Source organism: Aplidium turbinatum, chromosome 7, assembly GCF_918807975.1.
Source record: "Aplidium turbinatum chromosome 7, kaAplTurb1.1, whole genome shotgun sequence".
Lineage (NCBI taxonomy): Eukaryota > Metazoa > Chordata > Ascidiacea > Aplousobranchia > Polyclinidae > Aplidium > Aplidium turbinatum.
In genome coordinates this window covers 28,102,010-28,125,060 of record NC_137478.1, presented here as the reverse complement: position 1 = coordinate 28,125,060, position 23,051 = coordinate 28,102,010, and the positions used below count along the sequence as shown (strand labels likewise).

Here is a 23,051-nt window from a genome sequence, read left to right as displayed (position 1 = left end):
CCAGTACAAGACGTTGAGAACGCATTCCAAGCCCCAGTAATAGTTGAAGAACTTGATCAACGAGTTCAACCTCTAGCGGATTGGTCGACTAGCTCGCCACGGACACGCTGGGAGTTTATAGACAAGACGAGGTTCACCACAGTCAATAGATGAAAACAAAAAAATAGCTGATTGATGTGGATCTAATAGCTTGGGCTGAAAAATCTTTGAAGAAAAGAAAAGATTTACGTGATGATAACAGAGGGTGTTCATTTTATGACTTCTGGCCCAATGCATCATGTTAGATGGATGTCGAAGATTTTGTATTTAAAAGTTTGGATGTTTTATGACCAGTTTAAATTACAGAAAGAGAAAGGAATGGGCTCTTGCGGATGTGTATTTTTGCTACAAAATTGTACCTTAAGGCATGGATAGAATCTCCTCTATCAGCTGCAGCCCCGAATAATGATTTAAATCTTTTGAAGTCTTTTAAAGCATATTCCAGCATTAACTGCCGTGTCGAATGCTGTATTATCTAAGTTTTTCTCCCACCTGTGGTATCTGTCGGAAGAACTAGCAGCCCTTGCCATTTTTGATCGTTCATTATCAGCTCAAACCAAAGACTCGTGGTTAAAGCAATACAAGAGCGGGAAGAAACTGAGGATGCCCCTAAACGACTGACAATCAATTCTGCAATGACTGATCGTCTTTGTCTGACGAAGTTGTCTGACCTAGTCACTAAGGGGAAAGGGGTCATTGTCACTGTTTAAATAACTGGACATATCAACTGAGTTTATGGAACAGGATCCAGAAACCTGTGCAATCTGTGATGCTTACTGTAAGGCATATGTGTCAAATTCCCGACCGGCGGGCCAAATCCGGCTCGCAATGCAACATTTTTTGGCCCTCAGGATGGTATTAAATACCTTTTAAATCTGGCTCGCTGATATGCTGCATCACAAACAACTTCAAGGTTTAATCAATAATAAACTTACATAACTTAAATAAACAATATTGTACTTATACGTGACTAAAACTTAATAAATGTTTAGTTTATAAGTACTGTACAGTGCATATTTGCATGAGCCAAAGTCATCAATATGCTTCATCAAAGGACATTCTGGGTAGGCCATATTGACGAATTTATTGCCAAAATCAAGAAATCTGCCGATTTCTTCAGCTGAGAGCTTGACCCCAAACATTGATAAACTTGCATCCAAAATGAGAAGCCAAGTATCGGGGTTAAAGTAGTATGCGTTACAAATGAGCAAAGTAAACTTTCGTGTAGGTTTTTCCTTGCTTTATAGAGGCATGTTTGTGTTTTTCGGTTTTGGATTAAATGTTGTTTTTCTTCGCTGCTCTGAAAAGGCTGTACTGAAAGTAAACTCTAGTCTGGCCCTCGACTTGTAGGCTACTAATTTTTTTTCAATTTTGGCCCGGGGTACATTTGAGTTTGACACCCCTGCTGTAAGGCATCAAAGATAGTAGACACTCTAACTGTCACAGATGACCACGCTGAGCGAGGTGTAGCTTTGATAGAGGAATATGATCTCACACAAATTCACTCACAATGAAGAACAGGTTCAGTATCTGATGCAGGTGGTTGCAGACTAGGGTGGTCCTTGAAATTTTTTTTTTTTTGTTTTTCACTGATCTGACCCTGCCAAAACGTTTCTTTTGGTTAAAAAACACCATGTATAAAATTTCATTGAAATTCATTAATGTTTAGAGGTGGCTCAATGGATCTAAAATTTCTCTCAAATAATTAGTCTCAGGATATATGTACTAATTACATACCGCTTTTTTGTTCTGCGTTTGTTATTGATTACACTGGCCGACACAATTTTTGGGTGCTGGCAGTTTTTGAACTGATTTAGACTAGCTTTAGGATTGATTACACTGGCCGACACAATTTTTGGGTGCTGGCAGTTTTTGAACTGATTTAGACTAACTTTAGGGCGCTGATTCCGAAAATGCAATCAATTTTTCTCCATCACATCAACTTTTTAAGTTACAGTGATTTTGACTTTTTACAATTGCCCTACAAAGTAGCACAAATACAATATTGGTTCATTCTCTAGTTTTCAGTTAACAGTGTAGCAGTGCAATCGGCAGTTTAAGTAGAGTCTTGTTTTAGTTTGTCATTTAATACTTTCTGTTAACATTCTTTAAAGCTAGTTTTCAATTGCAGGATAATCACGTTTTAAGTTTATTAAAGCCTACTTTACTGAAATAAGTTTGTTGGTTTCAATGTAGGTCATGTCAATTTAATAAACTTAATTAAGCAAGAATCAGAAAGATGGACAGACAAATTTCTCGTCCTAAAGACCTTTCAGTTGATCCTAACTCCGCTGACGCTCCTACCATTTTCAAGTTCTGGTTTCAGACTGTCACTGACTACATCGCTACACTTGAAGAGGTTCGCCAGGAAGGAACTCCAAATATCAACAAAACTAGAATAATACGTAGCTTCTTGTCCCCAGAGGTATACCTCTATGTCGAGGAAGTTGACGACTATGATGCAATTGTAGATACTCTCAAGAGAACATACGTAAAGAAAAAGAACTATGTCTACGCCAGGCATTTACTAATCAGCCGAAAGCAAGCCAGTGGAGAAACGGTCTTGGAATACCTTAGAGCGCTGAAACTACTCTCTAAGGCAGTGGTTCCCAACCTGGGGTTTGCAGACCCCCTGGGGGTCCGTGAGAAAGCATCTGGGGGTCCGTGATTACCTTGATGAATTTTGGAAAAAAAAAAAGCGATCTTTTTACTTTTATTTCTCTTTTTAAATGGAAATGTGTCAAGCTCAAGCCCGTGAGAATAAACTCTACCGCCAAGGTACCGATATGTATTAAAATAAATCTATGCTGCTGCCTACAGTGTGTACATTGACCTTAAACTAGGCCTACATCTACCACAACGCACGTTGATTACGTTCTCATGATGATGATGGCGTATGAGCGATCTTTCCAGGCTAGATTGGAGAGCAGGAAATCATCAGCCACTCAGCAGTCTCGTCGTCCAGGACCCTCAGACCATGCGCACCGTGTGGAGGCCGGTGGGTTAGACAGTGGTGGATGACATGGTCCGCAGTCTGCTCCGTGGCACCACACTCGCATTCTGATGCAGGAGCCAGATCCCACTTGTGCATGTCCGAACAAAAGCCTCCGACGTCAGTTCGCAGGCGGTTAAGCCTGACCTACGCAAGCCTTGCGAGGGACATCCCTGGTGGACGGGGATCGGCGTCGGGTATGAAGTCACGGAGCGTGGAGGTGTGGTTTTGCCACTCCATGTTCCAAATGTAGTTCGTCCAGTGTGCCGCACTTAAACCAAGTTCTTCTGCGTTCTTAAGTAGTTGTTGTGCGGCAGGCACAAAGGGGCGTCTTGATTTCAGCCGCTGACTTATAGGTGGTGGTCGCCTGAATGTTGCATGGAGGAGATGGTCGGGGTCCAGAGCGCGGTGAGGGAGAAAAATCGTGGCTCCTTTACGACGTAGCTCAACGGGTTGAATAACTGCTAGGATGGGTAGGCAGTCCGTCGGAGTGGGACGCAGGCATTCAGTCACAATACGTCGTTGATGGTGGTATCAATCTGGTGGGTGTGAGAACTACGACACCAGACCGGCGCGCAGTACTCAGCGGTGGAATGAACAACGGCTAGGGTAGCTGTACGAAGAGTTTTAGCACCAGCTCCCCAGCCGGAAACCGCCAAGCGCCTTAAAAGTGCGACGCGTGCAGATAGTTTTTTTGCGCAGTGACTCCTAGTGCCGGCGGTACGTGAGTGACCTGTCCAGAGTTATGCTGAGGTATGTAGGTTCGGCACATTAGGGCAGGTGTTTCCCATCAATGTTGATGTTTACTTCACGCTGTGCCTCCCGGTTGTTAAGGTGGAAGGCCGCCGACACTGTCTTTGACTTGCTGAGCTGTAGCTTCCATTACTGGAGTATGCTGATAGTGTTTGCATGTCTTGGCTGAGGTTCCTCTCCACTGACTGCCAGTTTCCCGCTGAGTGCAGGAGTGCCAGGTCGTCTGCGTAAGCATATTTTCTCGAGATGGTGGGAGGCAAGTCGTAGGTGTAATGTTGAACAAGAGAGGAGCCAAGACTGGGCCCTGTGGGACGCCGTTTATAAGTCGGCGTAGTCTGCTTCGACGACCGCTACCGGTTGTGAGGGTAAAACTAAGTTCCATCATCATATGGACCATGTGTCTGTCAGGGAGCAGACGGAGTAACTTGCAGGTAAGGCCGCTATGCCATGTGGTATCATAGGCAGCCATGAGATCAACAAACACGGCGCCAACCTTCTTCTTAGGCGAAAAACTGTCCTCAATGTTTAGGGTCATAAGTGTGACCTGATCTACGGTTGATCGTCCGTGTCGGAAACCAGCTTGTTCACAGGGGAGCTGCGGATCTTTTGGTTTGACACAGGCGTAGATGGGTCTCTCGAGGATCTTGAAGGGGATGCAGAGCAGTGAGATTGGATGGTAGCTCTTACATTCTCATGATTTGAGATCAAAAGTGTTATTACGCATTGAATTTCATTCAAAAACTGTGGAAGAATTATGGTGCTCACAACTGCAAACCTACCCATTTTTGGCAAAGCAATCGATTATTGTTTTGTTACCATTCATAACCACTTACCTTTGCGAGGCAGGATTCTCAGCTCTTGTTACAATAAAAACTAAACATCGAAATCGCTTGGACGTTGAAGATGACATGCGTGTTGCATTGTCAAAAACTTAACTACAGTTCAGTCGTTTAGTTTAGGAAAGGCAACAACAGCCCTCTCATTACATTTGCTGACGTTGAAAAACTTTCGGCATGGCACTTTGGGTCACCAAATATTCAAATTCTGCTGACATTTCTTGAACAATTCATTCACTTTCTTAATTGAGCAACTGTTTAACCTTATATTTGCCGCAGGAGTCATAGCGGCAATGTAATATGACACAGTACAGTAGTTGAGTAGCCTAATTATTACAATAGTCAATAGTATGTTAATTGAGTTTCAGGCAAAATTTAGGTAGGGGTCCGCAGAATTAATAATTTGTTTAAAGGGGTCCGTGACAACCAAAAGGTTGGGAACCACTGCTCTAAAGACTGCACTTTTGGGGACGTTTCTGCCCCAAACGTATCAAGAGCAGCTTATTCGGGATTCTTTCATAAATGGCTTACAGTCTCCTGTCATCCGCCAACGTCTTTTGGAAGAGAATAACATAGACCTTCAAAGTGCTTCGGAATTGAGCGACAGTATAGAAAAAGCACAACAACAATCTTGCATCACGTGGAGAGCTGCAAACACTTCGATAGTCCCAATGACAAATTATGCGCGAGAAGGTAACAACATGCGTCCAGAGCACAAGGATCACGACTTATCTGCAGCCACTTCCAAGTCCAAGGTACAAACCAGAAAATCATGTTACTTTTGTAACGGAACACTCCATGACCGTTGGTCCTGTCCAGCACACAAACAGAAATGCTACAATGGTGGAAAACTAGGGCATTTTTCCAAGGTCTGTTGCAAGTTCATCAGTATCTTTGGCTTCTGCTGCAGAAAACCCCGTTGCTAACGAGGATTCTCTTAATTACTTGTCAACGCTTTCCAGGCACAGAGGCACGTTATATTTTGCTGGAGCTCCTAACTGCCTACTTCGCACAGTGGTGGACGCTTTGGTAAATGGACATTCAATTAAAGCCTTGCTGGATTCAGGTGCCTCTGATAACTTTATTGATAGAAAATTAGTAAACAAGCTGAAGATAAACCTTACAAAACAACCTCACACTGTGACTATGGCGTCGACTCATCACTTGGTCAAGATCGATGGCTGCGCTTGTTTGCGTCTTGAACTCTTCCATAGAAGTTATCCAAAGATTTGTTTCGATGTCATTCCAAACTCTTGTGCTAATGTGATTTTAGGCCAAAATTTCTTTCAAAAACATGAGAAAGTCACCTTTCAGTTTTGTGGCCCCGAAAAACCGCTTGTAATTTCCTCAGCAACACCGAAGCTCGTAGCACTTACCTCAGCTCGCGTGGATCCACCAAGTCTTTTCCAATACATGCAACCTAATTATAAACCTGTTGCAGCCCCTTCCCATTCTTATTCAAAAGATGACGTCGCATGTATTGAAAAGGAGGTGGAAAGACTATCAGCCGAAGACATAATTGAACCTTGAAGATCTCGGTTGAGATCGCAGGTGCTTGTTGTCCGGAATCAACATAAATGCCGCTTTGTGATCGGTTATTCACAGACCGTGAACAGTTTTACACATTTGGACGTGTATCCCCTTCCGCGAAATGAAGACATTGTCAACAAGGTTGCAAAAGATAAAATCTACAGCTGTCTTGATTTTCGGTCCGCTTGCCACCAAGTTTCCCTCTTGCAAGAAGAAAGACTATTTACAGCATTCGAAGCTCTCGGCCATTTGTATCAATACAAAAGACTGCCTTTTGGTGTAACAAATGGAGTTGCTGTCTTTCAGAGAGTTATGGATGACTTCATCAAAAGACACAATCTGAAGAAAGTTTACGCCTATTTAGATGATCTGACCGTTACAGGGGAAACTATTCAAGAACATGATGAAAACTTGAATGCCCTGCTTGATGCTGCAGAGAAGAGTGGATTTACTTTTAATAAAGACAAATCAAACATTAGACAATCTACAATCAATTTACTTGGCTACCAAATCTCGCACAATCAAAAGAAACCAGACGCTGAACGACTTTGACCACTGTTGGAAATGCCTCCTCCAAAAACTCTAAAAGAATTGAAAAGAACTTGTTGTATGTTTGTTTACTATGCCAAATGGATTGAAAGATTTTCATTGAAGGCTAGTCCACTCTTAATTTTTAAAGGCTGTTATACCTTTGGACGAAAATGCTTTAAATTCTTTTAAAACACTAAAGGAAGAATTGGCGACTGCTAGTCTGGGAACTACTCGTGATGCCTAAAATCACAAGTTAGTGATGCCTCTGACTACGGTATAGCCGCAATCTTTTCCCAAGGCAGTCGCCCTGTCGCTTTTATGTCCTGCACCCTGAGTAACGGCGAGCAGAAGTATCCGGCTATCGAAAAAGAAGCTACAGCAATCATTGAAGCCGTTCGAAAATTGGCCCATTTTTTGAAGGGTCGCACCTTTTCACTTGTCACCGATCAGCAATCGATCGCGTATATGTTTGATAGACGCAACTGTGGGAAAATCAAAAATAACAAAATTTTGTTGTGGCGTCTAGACTCTAGAGCTAAGCCAGTTTCATTACGAAATCCGTCACAAGCCCGGAAAAGAAAACATAGCCCCTGATGCACCATCAAGAGTGTCTGCAACTCTGAGCCCTAGCAAAGACTTGCTTTCTTTACATGAATCACTTGGACATCCAGGATATGTTAGATTGTATCACTTTATTCAATCCCGCAACTTGCCGTACACCAGCAAAGAGACTAAAGCAATTTGCAACCAATGCCAAACTTGTGCTGAACTCAAACCACGTTTTTACAAACCACCAAGAGGAACTCTTATCAATAGCTACACACCCATGGGAACGACTATCGATTTCAAGGGTCCTGTTACAGGTCTGAAGCCCTATTTGTTAGTGATTGTAGATGAATATAGTCGCTACCCATTTGTATTTCCATGCAAAAGAATGTCTTCCGAGTCCGTCATTGATTGTTTAACTAACTTTTTGCCTGTTTGGTTTCCCTGCTTACTAGGGTGTACCTTAAAAAAAAAGTTGGATAATTTATGCTCTCACCTCCCTACATTTGTGCCATTTGACCTAAAAACAATGTCTGTTAAATTTGAGACAGATCCATTGATATTTAGAGGTCAACCTGGAACTTTGAATTTTTATGCTATAATGTCATGAATGGGCATGTATAGATTGGGAGCCCGCGACGTCCACCCTATGTGACAAAGTTACCAATTTCTATTCATACAGCGATGTCCGGTGGTATGTTGGACTGTTGGTACTCATAATCTGGAAGTCTGCTGGGCCGCCGGTGGTGGGTATGGGAATGGGGGGCATTTTTCAGGCCCCAAAAAATGCGCTAGGTCAGCTGAAATAGTTACCGCTTGAAACTTAGTTGGTTGTAAAGTAAATTGTTTCTAGAAGATTGTCTGGTATGTGACAGACATTTTCGGTGGTGGAGGGGCTCTGACGGACAAGATTTATACCCCCCAAAATTTGCGCTAGCTCAGCTGAAAAATTTACCGGATAAAACCAAAGGATTATTAATCTGTGAGTGTTAAGCTTCACAAAAATATATGTGACAGATAAATTTGCTGGTGGGTGTTCCCTGACAGACGACCTAAAGTAGGTGACCCCCCTGACTGAGCTAGGTCAGCTGAAATAGTTACCGGATAAAACCAATTGAAAATCAATGTGTGAGTGTTAAGCTTCACAAAAATGTATGTGACAGACAAATTTGGTGGTGGGTGTCCCCTGACAGACGACCTAAAGTAGGTGACCCCCCTAACTGAGCTAGGTCAGCTGAAATAGTTATCCGATAAAACCAATTGAAAATTAATGTGTGAGTGTTAAGCTTCTCAAAAATGTATGTGACAGACAAATTTGGTGGTGGGTGTCCCCAGAAAGACGACCCGAAATAGGCCTAGGTAACCTCCAGTAGGCTATTGCGTTTTGAGGTCAATTTTTTTTAAATACAAGTAATAGGTTTGGCTAGGTGGGAAATCACATAAAACCACCCAAAAAAAATTTGAGCAAAAAATATCAATGTTTAGGGGTCCCTTCGCCTCCCCGAAAATGTCCGATCCCCATTTTTTCTTAAAATTGCATAACTTCTAAACCGCTTTAGGTAGAAACTTCGTTTTTGGCTCTAAAGGCCCAGAAGTCACATGTTCCTATCTGCTCTAAGAGGAATGTGTTCTTTAAAGTGTTGAGAAAAATAGTTATGAGCCAAAAAATGATTTTCAGGGCATTCGAGACTTTGAAACACCATAGTAACTGCCTAATCATGCATATTTTCAAAACAAATGTTTAGTTGCAGAGTAACTTGTGTTGAAAGGTGTTGTGTATACTATAAGTAAACAAAGTAACTGTGGAAAAAATATCAAAATAAATGTGATTATCCCAAATTGGGGTCATTCAACCGGAAAGCATCTTTAGCTCAGGAATGCATTTAAGTTAAAATACAAAAAAATTCAGGTGTATGTTTATGAAATGCATGTGTCAGCTCAGTAACAAAATGAAAAGACTAACGTTAACTAGCAACATACATACAGTAGCCTAGTCCAATTTAGTTCCTAAACTGAGAGAGGAACCTGCTTAAGAATATTGAATGAACACAAACAAACACTGAAGGAATCGTTACCGTTTTATCTTCTCCAACATAGACTATTACTACAGTTTCTTTAACTTTGCTACGTGTTGTTTTTTTCTGTATTTATAGAATCAATCTACGCTTCTAGTTCTAACACAAAACGGTACGTAATCCTTAGGAAAATACTGCTGTTAGTTTTTAGCTTAATTTTAGCCTATGGTTTTTAGGTTTATTTGTGGCATATTCAACGTGGAGATCACAAAATGTGAAGATGGAAGAGATTTCTGAGATGGAATGAAAGAAAATCTCAGGATGGAAAATGGAAAAAATCTTCCATTCCATCCCATACCCTGTGTTATAGTTTTAACAACGATCTTTGTGACAATTATTTGGCATCACTGATAGTTCTAATTTTTAGTTGGTAACCCTGATTTTCGGGCCACGTATAAAATGTGCCTACAGGCCATGAGATTCTTAATCCGGCACTGGGTCTCAATGCATTTTTAAACTTTCAAACGATTAACAATTAAAATTTACTATCTGCAATATAAGATAAAAGTAAATCTAAAAATGCTCATCAAACTTCACACGACTTTTAAGCGCTAGCTTATTGTCGCGCTATTTTTTGCGTACCAGAAACCCATATTCTGTTATGCGGATTGTTGCATCACCACATTGCCTGTTTACCTCTTGTGCCGTTATCGCAATAGAAACCTTGGTAGTCTTTGCTGCTCTCGGGTCTTCAAGGATTTCGTTTTTTCTGTGCTCTTTGGGAGTCGGTTGCCCTCTTTCGGTATCTTTGCTCTCCTGGTCCAAGTCGTTTCTTTTGCATTTTTACGGTGTTATTATCTCTTTGTTCTTACTACTGCAGTATTTTTTATTTTTCGATCTTACGTTTTTGTTGCGTTCTTACTACCTATTGAACTTTCAAATAATTAACAATTAAAATTCAATTAACAATCAATCAAACACTGGATGAGATATATTTGAAATATCATATAAAATCAACACATAGCTTATTTAAAAAATGAATGATATGACGAATGACATAAACATGACGCAAAGAAGGTGGAATAAAATATGCAAAAGAAACGATATTGTGGAATAAAATACAAAATTCTCTAAATAAACAGAAGGCGTCGTTGGATTCGGAATTTTGTAATAGTTGAGGATTGGAATATATTCTAAATTTGCATACAGACGGTGACATAAGATACATGTCAATTTTATGTGAGCAAACACTATAATTTAGTAGTTCAAACATTTTTCGCAAAATTTCAATTCAATTTATTTTTTTTTGTCGGAATGCAAAAGAAACGATATTGTGAATTAAAAATACAAAATTCTCTAAATAAACAGAAGGTGTCGTTGGATTTACAAAAGGCGTGGTTGGATTTTCAAAAAAATCTCTGAATAGGGAACTCTCCGAAAAAGGCTGTCTCTGAATAGGGAACTCTCCGAATCGGACTCGCCGAACAGTAGCAGACCCCAGAAGCCCGCATTGTTGCATCACAATCACATTGCCTATTCACTTCTTGTGCCGTTATCGCAATGGCAACTGGTAGCTTATTTTCGGCAGTGAATTCTGCAAGGTACTTTTTTTTCCGCGATTTTTGAGAGTCGGTTGTACAATTTTTGCTCTCAAGGTCCAAATCGTTCCGTTTGCATTTATTTACGGTGTTATTATCTCTTTGTTCTTACTACTACAGTATTTCTTTTTTTCGATCTTACGTTCTTGATGCGTTCTTACTACCTCTTTTGTTTATTGAACAGTGATGAACTGTTTTATCAGCATCAACAACGTACGGGTACAAAAGAATTGCCACTGCAAGAATAGCACAGTAAACATAGCAACGTCAGAGATTTGAAAAAAACGGCCTGCTACACCCGCGGCAGCGAGGAGATGTGTGATTTTGGGGTAGCAATACATCCGGGGAAAGGTCCACTATCTTAGGCAGCGGGGCAGGCTGTAGTCAAGGTGCCTGTGGAAGGAGAGTTTTGATCAAAAAAAAAGTGTTGCGGCCCTCGGGTTAATTCACAAGTATTCATTTGGCTCTTAGAGAAATTTGAGTTTGAGACTCTAGATCTAAATAAAGTAAAATAAATATTTTCAGAGTTTCAAAATTGAAAAAAAGGGTTGATTAGATTTACAGTAGCATTTTAATATCTTTTGACGAATTGCTGAATTTTAATTGATTCAAACATTTTTTTTGTTTTCTCAAATGCACCTTGCAATTTCTATCCGTATTAGAATTTCAAGGTAGCATCTCCCATCTTCAGTTACTGAATTTCCAAAATTGGAAAAAGTTTTACTTTTTGTATATTTTCATTATTAATTGGGATTTGAAATACTAAAGTGTCTGATGATTTTTACGTTTTCATTGATTTGGTTTTTGTAGGCTAGTATTTATATCAAATTAACATAGTCTAATATTTCATGCGATTCAGTTAACAAAACATTATCTTCAGCATAGCGTAAATTTGTAATGTTTAAACCGCCACATTTAACACTATTTATTTATCAATGCGTCGAAAAGTTATTTTTGTATACCGGTATGAATTAAAAACACATGGAGAAAGTCATAAACATCTGAAAAAAGATGTCCACTTTGTAAAGTGTCAGCTCAACATTCTATTTGTTTCCCAGACAGCCTTTTTATTTGGGTCCAGATCTAGTAAAGACCTGGTCAGAACAGTACCAAATTTGGTAAATGTCTAGACCAGACAAGGTGGTTGTCTGGAATTTTTTTTGTTAGCTATTATTTGCATTTATTGCAGAAGCAGTATTATCCATTTCTTGTGAAGCTGCAGTTTATATAAGCTGCATTTAAGCTTGCATGTAATGTAAGGTGCCTTCCGACACACTCTTATTCATACTCATATCCATCATCATTAGGCATTAATGTCATATATACAAATCTGCAAGCATTCATCAATTGTACTGTAAACTGTATTCTCGCCACACTTATATTGTGCTATACTTTGTTATAATCTGTAGTTTGGAACACAGGTTTTGAGAAGTGAAATAAAATAGAGTCGGTCCATGGTCGGTCTAATTTAAAAATTAGTGATATTACTCCTGTATTTATGTTTTTACTTTCGCATTCTTCAGATGAACATTGAAACTATACTGCTGGAAAAAATAGTTATCCGGATGAACACTCAAACGTTTCAGTATTCAATATTAGACTATTGAAAATCGTAAAGCTTATACCATGGTAACCCATATACACAGGCCATGCCAACGGGTACGCTTCAAATTTGAATAGAAACAGATCTGCTGCGCTTATAACCAATCAAAATCGGTGGTATAAGTTGTATATTTTGAATAACAATTCATATATACAGTATAATGGTTTTTTGCGTAATTTTGTGCTATTATTACCATACAAATAATGAACTAGGTTTTGGCAGGTCTGAAAGTGTGGTCAAGCCCCACTGTAGCATGTTTATAACAATGTTATTTGTTGTATTAGCATGGAACCCCCACTTCTGACACCAGGAATTGGAAAGTACGAAATAAATATGACCATCCCTGACGTTCCTGCTACTTGGGATGGGTACCATTTGGGTTATTCAGTAGACAGTAGTATAGTGCCTACTTTCCCAACAACGATCAAGCTACAAGGTTAGTATTTGTGTATATCTGTTTTATTTGTTGGTTGTTATTAAAAAAAACTCATGCTTTTTTTGACAACAGCAAGAAGGTTGTATAATAATGTTGAGGACTACAAATAGCTTATATAAAGGAACTTCTATAAGTTCGTACGCATCAACATGTGTTCCCCTCACGGCCATCAGCCATCTTGATAACACGCCATGGCTGATCTTCATAGGATGGTCGGTCATTGGTCACGTATTTTTGTTTGGATGACAAACAAATGTATATAAAGAAAAACAACAAAAACGTACAGTGCGCATCCAATGAGAAAGTACGAAAGACCGTAGCCCTGAAATGGCGTAGGAGGTTGTCGAAATCATATCAGTGTTGCCAATTTGCTATTGTTTTAGCCCGATTGCAATTTTGTGTCACTTTTTAATTGGGTTGTTTGTTTGAGGTAGGGGTATTTTTCCGACACGGTTGTTGACTATTGAAAGTAGTAGTAGTCCAGTTTTAATGCGGTGGTGTCCCCGTTACCAAGGGTGGCCAGATTCACCTCCAAGTGCCGCAATTACCTTCACACCCTGCCTCCACATCGATCTGTCTAACGCATCGATCTGTCTCTCTTGTTCAGCCCACCTTGCTGCTCTCCTCATCAACTTGTCTTTTCCACGTTTTCTTGGATCCTCCTTGTTTTCTACGACCCTTCATTTGCAACTCCAGTGCTCTTCTCAAAACATCATCCTCACCCCTTTTCAAAACATACCCATACCACCTCGTCCTCACTCCATTCGCTTTTGCTAACTTATCAACATTCTTATTCAACCCAAGAAAGTTCATAAGTTCTTTGGATTCCTATTGTCCATCAGCTTCACACCACACATTGCTCTCACCATCGCTTTCTCAGTTCTTCTTAAAATTGCCAATTCGTTTTCCCGCAAGCATCATGTCTCGCTTCCGTACAGCATTGCAGATCTTACACAACTAGTATAAATTCTTCCTCTCATTTTCAACGAACATCTTCTACCACATAACAACTCTCGACACTCTTTGCATTTCACCCAACTAAACCTTACTCTTGCAGTCACTTCCGCTTCACAACCACCACTGGCATTCAATCTATCTCCTAGATAGCAAAAGGCATTCACTAATTCAACTTCGCCATTCAGCTTTCAACAGCACCAACCATTCCTTCTTTAATCTTGCATCTTTCACATTCCAAACCATCTCCGGATCTGCATGTCACTTTCTCCATCTTTGCACTTCTTCCTTGCACCCGCTTCCTGCATTTCGTACACATAATAGAATTTGCCATCACTCTTTTTCCACATACGCCACATGGGTCAATTTTGCTCATTTTGATTTCCTCTTTCGTTCCACTTATTACAATCTAATTGTCCTTTTGATGACACGCATACCTTTACATTAAAACGACTCTTTCCACTTCTCAAATTTCTCTCTCAGATCTTCTATTGTGTCACACAACAAAACTAAATCATCCGCGTACTGTATCTCCATCAATGAATCTGCTTTTGCACATTTGGTAATCACATCAATCACAATGGCAAAAATTAGAGAAAAGAGGGCAGAACTCTGGTGTACACCCACCTTCACCGAAAACTCGTCTGAAAGGGCAGATCCAACTCGAACTCTTGTCCTTGCACCATCATAAAGACTCATAACTGCTTGCACGAGTGCCTACTGCTTATGGCATTTCTTTTTTTCTCATTGCCCAATGCCCATTGAACTCTATCAAACGCCTTTTCCGTGTCCACGAAGCACATGTACAAGTTCTTTCCCTTGTCCCAATATCCCTCTTGCAACTTTTCCAAAATAAAAATAGCATCTGTCGTTTCCTTCCCAGGCTTAAATCCACCCTGCATCTCGTCCAGCTTTACCACAGATTTTATTCTATTCTCCAACACCCTTTCCACTGCCTTCATTGCATGCTCCAACAGTTTTATTCCCCTGTATGACTCACAATCGATTACATCACCCTTTCCCTTGAAGATGAGTATCACCACGCTAACTTCCATTCATTTGGCATTCCTATTCCATCTAACACACATTGGCTGATTTCCAGCATTGCTTTAAATTTTGTATCTCCACTTGCGTGTGTCATTTCCACAGTGACTTCAGGAGCCTTTCCCGATTTTATTTTCTTCATTGCTTGCGTCTCCTCTCAAGTTACTCTCTTCAATGGACCTGCTACCACGTCGGCATCCACATTTTGATCCCAATTGTTTTCCTCGTTCATTATCACCTCCATATGTTCTTTTCAAATTCTTCCACGATCTTTCTCACTGAAACCAAGTTTTCCATTCTTTCTTTCAATACATCGTCCACCATCCACGTCTTTCCCATCCCGATTCAGAACCTTCAGCATACTTCGTTGGGACAGTTTTTTAAATTGGTCAATTCCTGCTCAGCTTTTTTCTTCATAGCTTTTGCAACTATTCTGTTTGCCCGATTTTTCAACTGCTTGTACTTGAGCTATTTCTAGTTTCTATTTGAGCTAGTTTCTGATCTTTTTCTGCACCAATCCTTTTATGCAACTTTTTTCTCCCCAATTACTACCCTCATCTCTTCATTCCACCATTACGTATCTCCTCGATCCATTCTTAAAGGATTCCCACATTATTGTGAACAAGACTTTCAACTTTCTTTTTGGACCTTTCTCTTTTGTTGGCATCTTCTAACTTCCAAACTTTGCTTTTGATTACCCTTTTTTTATTTACAGTTTTCTTCAGACCTTTCTTGTCCAAGTCGATAACTACCAATCTATGCTGAAGTTCGCATGGTATCGGTTTCACATCATTGATCAGTTTTCTGTTTTTTCTGCATACCAACCCGAAGTCTATTTAAGTCTTATTTTCACCTGCACTGAAAGTCACTTTTCTTCCTTCCTCTTTCTTAAACCAGGTATTAGCAACACATAGGTCCTTCTCGTCACAGAACTCAAGTAGTCGCCTTCCATCACCATTTCTTTCTCACACGACAAACCCTCCATGGACACCTTCAAAACCATCAATTTGTTTGCCAACGTGCCCATTAAAGTACCCAAGACCCAATACGATTTCCTGATCACTTCTTGTGCTCTATTCATGGGCTATTTTGTCATAAAATTTTTTCTTTTCTACATCGGATCTTACACTTTGTGATGTATGAGCATAGGTTACTTTTATCACTACGTGCTCAATGACTATCGCTATCGCCATTATTCTGTCACTCTGTCTACAAACCTTAAAAACATTTTCACATAGCTCTTCTTTCACCAAAATCCCAATTTTGATCCAAATAGCATTGCCCGACCACCAAAGTTTGTGTCTTCTTCCTTTGACACCAAAAAACCTGGCTCCTTTGTTTCTCCATCGGACAAAACTATTTCAAAAGCATTTAAAAAAAATTTTTTAGCCTAAAATTTTATCTCTTTGAAGATAATTATTTTCATTTTGTTTTAAATACTGTATAGAAATCAAAGCATGAATCAAATGTTTGTCAACTGTTTAGACTTTGTTATGGAATAAAACAAAAACAAGGAATCAATCAACCATACAACAAGCTTAAATGTAAAATATTTACATGAAAAATCACATTCATGATTCGACTACATAAAGAGTTTAAACCATTTTCAATGCAAAAAGTGTACGCCAAGTTGACACTACACCTCCAAACAAAGGCGCTGGGTTTTGAAAATTGCCGGGGGGGGCAAACTTTCTAGCCGACTGATTGCTTACATTCAAAATGCTAATGTTTGTTTGTCAGCATTGATGTTTGTTTGCGTCCATCTGCCATTGTATATCGCCAAGCTTTATAATGTAGGCTCAGGTCTCGAAATTCACGGCGGACATCGGACATGTCCGCTGTCACAGCATGTGATGTCCGCGGGAAGTACCATCTAGATCGGTCATATTTTTCCGCCGAGAAATAACACAGGAACTAGCGATACAAATCGTCATTGCATAGCACGAACAATTCTTGCGATAATATATTTTCCAGCGCATTCTAGAGCGCATCTAGAAAATGTGAATACTGTATCCCTTAGCTTCCATTTAAGGTGGAAAACTTTCGATTTTTACATTGCTTCAACGATTGATGACATTGAATCAGCGTAACAAAGGTGAATTCTTCACTAAGAATCGATAGGAGTACAGGTACTTTCATACTAATCTCGCAAAATTTAGTTCAAGTTTTACATCACAATGTCTGGCTTTGATCTCCGAGTAATAATGATACGGCAAGGTTGGTTACTAAATTAGATTATACGAGTAGGCTAGTATTACAGCAAGATGCAACAAAATTTGTTAAGTTTTGGTATTACAGTAAGAAAGAAAAGACCCAAGGAAAATTCACTTTTGCTCACATGACACGCAAAAATAAACATGAAGAAAAAAGCCTGTGAAACTTTGCACCTAGCAGAAAATAGTAGTGTTGGTGCAGAAATTTTCCGACTCCTGTCCAGAGCATTGTGACGCAATAAGCCGCACGTTTGGTGGACGCTTTGACCAGCTACACCGCGCTTTGACTCTTCAAGCGCAAGTCATTGGTCTGATGAAAGCCTTTCAGAGTGACTTTACTGAATTTTTAAAAAGCCTTGCAAAACTGTAGTTATAGTTCTGAAATGGCGAAGGCTTATTATCAAGATAAAGTGATTAAGCATGACGATCGACGGCTAAAACTGGTGTGTCCGCCGTGAGACCTAATTTGCCTCCGAGATAGCTGCTCAGACCGGACATGTTTGTCCGCCGTCAACAAAAACGAGTTTCGAGGCCTGTTGGCTACTTTGAATTATATGCTGGTCACTTTGAACTTTAGCTCTTAACACTAGAATTACCACGGTGTCCTATAGGACACCGGGTCTTCTTTAATCTGCACTTGCCGCTTCGGATTAAGAGCTTTTCTTCTGAAATTTCTTGACTTTTAACAAAATTTAGTTGATTGATTGATTTATTTCGTTGTAGGTAAATATAGTACAATATATACAGCAATAAAAAAGGAATTCCCAGCAACAGGAATCTTCAAAGAGACCAATGGTCTTCGAGTCAAGCAGATACCCCAGATTCTAACAGAAGATCTAGAATTGCGATAACAGTTAGTTACGTAATCTAAAAGATCACTACGAACAAGCGACATAGTATAGAGAACACAATGAATAAATCAATAACGAAAATTGAGACAAGGTGTTAGATGATATTCTTGCACAGAGAAATATATTTAGTAGCCAAAGTAGCCAATCGGTAACATGAAAGTAGTACAAAATTAGTCGTGCTAATATTTGGCAATGAGTGAATATTTGTGTTGCTTTTTAAAATAATAAAATGACAATTTACGCATGCTTGTTGGTAAGGAGTTCCAGACTTTCACTCCGGCATATTTAATGCTGCGCTGGAGTCGGGATGAGGCGTAACGCTGGACAAAATAACAATCATTGGTAGAGTGTCTAGTAAGACGTGCATTATACATGAGTTTGGTTTTTTCAAAGTAGTGTGCGAAAGGAAGAGGCAATACATCCGTATCAAATTTAAACATGAACTTAGCAATTTCGTGTTCGTACAAATCTTTAAGCTTGAGTATGTTAAGTTGCTTATAGAAAGGTGTGACATGATCAGACCACCTGCTACTATTCTGACAGCCTTATTTTGTAAGGTGCTAAGCTTGTTCATTTGTGTCTTGCAGCATGAACCCCAAATCGTTATTATCCCATATACCGTACCATATGAGAATTTACCAGTACGTAGTATAATTGTAATAATGTTTTGTTTAGTAGAATGTATTTGAGTTTGGACAATATTCCTACAGATTTAGAAATTTTTTTGTGGAGCATATTAATATGAGGTTCAAAATTTAGACCATTGTTAAAAATAATGCCAAGGTATTTGGCACGCTTAACTTGTTCGATTTGAGCACAATTATAAAGTACATTGATGTTTTGCGGGTAGCTGCATTTTTTAGGAGGAACCACAATGACATTTGATTTGGAAAGATTGATAACTAATTTATTGGCATTAATCCAGTTTTTGATGTTAAGTAATTCAGACGATATTTCCTTTTCTAAGTAGAATGGATTAGGAGCGTTAATTACCAGGCAGGTATCGTCTGCGAAAAGTTTTGGAACAGAAGACGTGCAGTTTGGGAAATCGTTTATGTACAATAAAAACAGTAATGTACCCAACATTGAACCCTGAGGTACACCATGTGTTATGCATCTCTGTTCAGATTCCTGTTCAATAATCGCGACATACTGCTTTCTCAGCCTACAAGAGTTGACATAATGTTACCGTGTTGTCCGAGTTCCAAGAATATTTTTTCAAGAAATTATACCGCATTGTTGATTTCATACCCTAGAATTACCACGGTGTCCTATAGGACACCAGAAAACATTTTGCACTGTGTTGGCTGAATAACCTTATTTTAAATCTAAATCTCTTTTGCTATCAATAACTGCCTGTCGAAACTAACTCATTATGACGCAACAGCAAGTCATTGATTTGTAACATAGCCACAGCAAGGTTTTTACGTTTACATTTCACACACTATAGTACCTATGTAAAGTACCAACCAAAAGCTAAACAACAGACTGTCTGTTATCCACCATGCATTCTACGCCAGATGTGGACACCACCACGGCTGCCAAAAAGCCATGTGTGGTCGGTTTCTACAATAAGAACAAAGTCGGCGTCGACGTTTTTGATCAAATGGCTCGTTTGTACAGTACGCGATCAGAAGACTGAAATTGCTCTTCAGTCTTCGAAAGCAGCTTGTTAAACCGCTGTACCAGGGCCACACCTCGTTTGACATGATTGTTAACCACTTTTAGAGCCAGCACCTGTGTTTTAGCTTTGGCATAATCATCTCTGTCATTCCAAGTAGTCGGATCTAATGAAAGGAGCTCATGTGGAATGTCAAGCTTATGGAAAAATTCCATAGTGTCTTTTGACACAAAGTCCTGCAGCTCTTTTTTTTAGCAATTCTGGACGGAAGTTGTTTTTTTACATTCCAGGTTTTGTTGCATTCTAAGGTTTCACAGTAAGGTTTGACAAGTGTTTCTAGACTGAAATTTTGTGTAGATTTCAAAAATAAACTTCTTACTTGCACTAGCCTGACCGTTTTCTCTGTAAAAATGATCTTGTCAAAAAATGATCTTATCAAAAAAATGCTGATTTTATTGTGACATCATTAACACGCAGCGAAACTTCACTAATCTTCGAAATTACATTTTAACTTCGTTTGAAATATGATAGTAATGCTGTTTTCTCGTTGGGGTAATAAAAAAGTCATAAATTTTTGAATTAGTCTTTGTGTTACTCTATCTGAAGACATGGTCACTGACGCTCGACATAGTGCTACATAATCCGATTACAATATATCTCCCAGCATTGTACAGAAGTTTTTGAGAGTATTATTTAACAGGGAATTTAACAGTAGCATGTGAGAAACAGGAACACCAATACAATCCAATACAATTTTGGATGACATTGTATTTGCTGTGACCAGGGGGCTAGTTAAACCTCAAAAACATCTTTTGCTTGGCCTGGGTGTGAAATATATAACTGGCCATAAGAAACTACTCAATATACCAGATTAGGATATTGCATAAGCCAGAGGTGACAAACCTTCGGGCCGCATACGGCCCGTCAAAGAATTTTGTGCGGCCCGCAAACAATTTGACAATCGCTCATGCATTAAAGACAAAAGACATCTCAAAGCTGTTTTATGCCTTCACTGGTGCACCTTTCCTTTGCTATTTTTTTGCCGCTCGCGCTCTCAAATGGTCGATCTGTTTTCGGCAACTCATAGGCTACCTGTGCAAACAGTTCTTTTTTAAAATGCACTTTACAAAAAGTCGTTACAGGTCGAAGCTGACATACGAAAATCTTAGTGTGCAGTTGAGAGTTGCCACATTGTCTGTTCGACCTAATATTGAACGCTTACTCAAGCAAAAAAATTTCCAAAAATCCAACTAAGCACAACAAAATCAATGCTTCAATGTTCATCATCATCATAATCCATTGTCGGTTTGTTCCCCACTAGTGGGGGTGGCCGATTGTTTCCGCGCAGCAATTGTCTTAATCCCTTTTCTCCATTTCACCCTGTCCCTTGCATCTTCCTCCTTCAGTCCGACTTTTTTAAACTCATCCTTCACTTGTTGTTTCCACGTTCTTCTTAGACGACCGCGTTTCCTCTTCCCATCCACCTTTAGATCTAGTGCCTTTCTAAGAAAACTTCCTTCTTCCCTCCTTATCACATGTCCATACCATGTTACTCCATTTGCCCTTGCCAGTTGGTCTATGGTCTCTCTCATCTCTAGCATATCCAACAATTCTTCAATCCTTTTTTCCCTTCTCGTTTTCACCCCACACATTGCTCTCACCATTGACCTTTCCGTTCTTCTCAGGATTGCCAGTTCACTCTCTCTCAATACCCATGTCTCGCTACCATATAGCATTGCAGGCCGCACACAGCTCTGATATACTTTTCCTTTCATCCTTAGTGAAAATTTTCTGCCATACAACATTTCCCCACATTCCCTGAACTTTGCCCAGCCCAATCTTGCCCTTGTTGTCACCGCTGCTTCACATCCACCACTTCCATTTATCCGATCACCCAGATAACAGAAGTCTGTCACTGTTTCGATGCCATGGCAGAACTCATCATCATGGCCTTCCACTTCATTCCTTCCTTTACTGCATTTCCCACAAACAAAACACTTCGCCAATCTTGTTGCGGTTCTCTTGACATTAGCACATCTTGCATGTACCCACTTTCCACATTCCTTGCATTGCATTTCTCATCACTCTCTTGCCACATATTCCACAGGGATCTACTTTGCTCTCAACAACTGTTCCTTCTGCTCCACTCACCATCACTTTTGTTTTTTCAAGATTCACCTTCATACCCTTGGTTTCAAATGCTTCTTTCCATTTATCAAACTTTCTCTCCATTCCCTCCATACTATTACTTGTCAAGACCAGGTCGTCTGCATACAAAATTTCACTCAATAAGCCCTCCCTCACTCTTATTTTTTAATTATTTTATGGAATGTTATTTTTTAATATTTTATGCTTCAATGCTGCATTAGATAGCTTCAGCTGTATGATTCGGATTGGCTTTTGTTTGTTGTTTGAAAAATAAATTTCGTTAACTGATTTGTTGTTTCGGAGCATAATGGTCGAAACATTTAGTCTACTTGAGCAAAAAAGATAGAGCCGAAAAAGAAGAAATCATACTTATATGAAAACAAACGCTTCGAAAATTAAACTGTCTTCATTATCAGTGCAAGTACTGTTGCTTATCCTTTTTGCTCAAGTTGATTTGTTTTTATCTTTTACTGTTGTATGTTTCGATTCTGCGTAAGATAATTTCAACTGTGGGTTTCATAGCATCTTTTCACAAATTGGGACTAGGTGGGAAAATTTTCAAAAAAGGGCACTTTTAGCGCGAGAGTTATGTTACAAAGGGCACTTTTCGCACTTAAATGATGGGAAAAAGGGCAATTTTTCCCCGCGCGTAAAACATGTCAGCTTAAAAATGTAGATTTATCAAGCAAATTGTAGGTAAAAAGGCATATTATAATTATAGGCCTACCTAGACTAAACTTTTGAGACCCATAATTAATTCTTATTCATCCCTGAGTCCTCCCCACAATATTTTATAAATAGTAATGTAATAAAATTTAATCTAGCAACATTTAATTGCAGAGGTCTCTTGTACTAAAGTAAAAAGAAACAACTATGATAATAGCCTATAGGCTATGAAACACAACTGCTAAGATATTATAATGAGTTGAATCTTTGCAGAATTAGATGATTGTATAGAGCTTGTATTTTATTTTGATGAAAATCAGGAAACAAACTTCGGTAATTCAGACATTTAGAATCTCACACAAAATTTGAGGTATTCACAACACAAATTGATAATTAATATGCTTGAATGGAACATTGCGGATATTATAAGTAAGGTCAAAGGTAGAATCATCAGTTCTAAATGCTGAAGCTTTCCATTTAGCTGTTCACTCTTTAACTTGGATAAAACTTGGATCAAACAAAAATTAAGTCTTAAAAACTGCCCACCTAGTTTCAAACTAGGGGGGCAAAGAAAGGGCTAGGGGGGCAATTGCCCACCTTGTTTATAAGTGAAAAGATGCTGTGGTGGGTTTTATTACTTTCATCTGCCGTTTATTGCTTTTCATGAAGAATATG

General features: G+C 39.3%; 1 protein-coding gene across 2 annotated transcripts in view; it reads left to right on the top strand.

The window, feature by feature from the left end:
• LOC145774643 (uncharacterized) overlaps positions 1-23,051 on the top strand; it is a 91,299-nt gene that overhangs the window by 44,191 nt on the left and 24,057 nt on the right. For both annotated transcript variants that reach the window (XM_082585935.1, XM_082585933.1), the window contains one exon: positions 12,728-12,879. In XM_082585935.1, the coding sequence (XP_082442061.1) occupies positions 12,728-12,879 (152 nt within the window). The remainder of the gene's footprint in view (positions 1-12,727; positions 12,880-23,051) is intronic.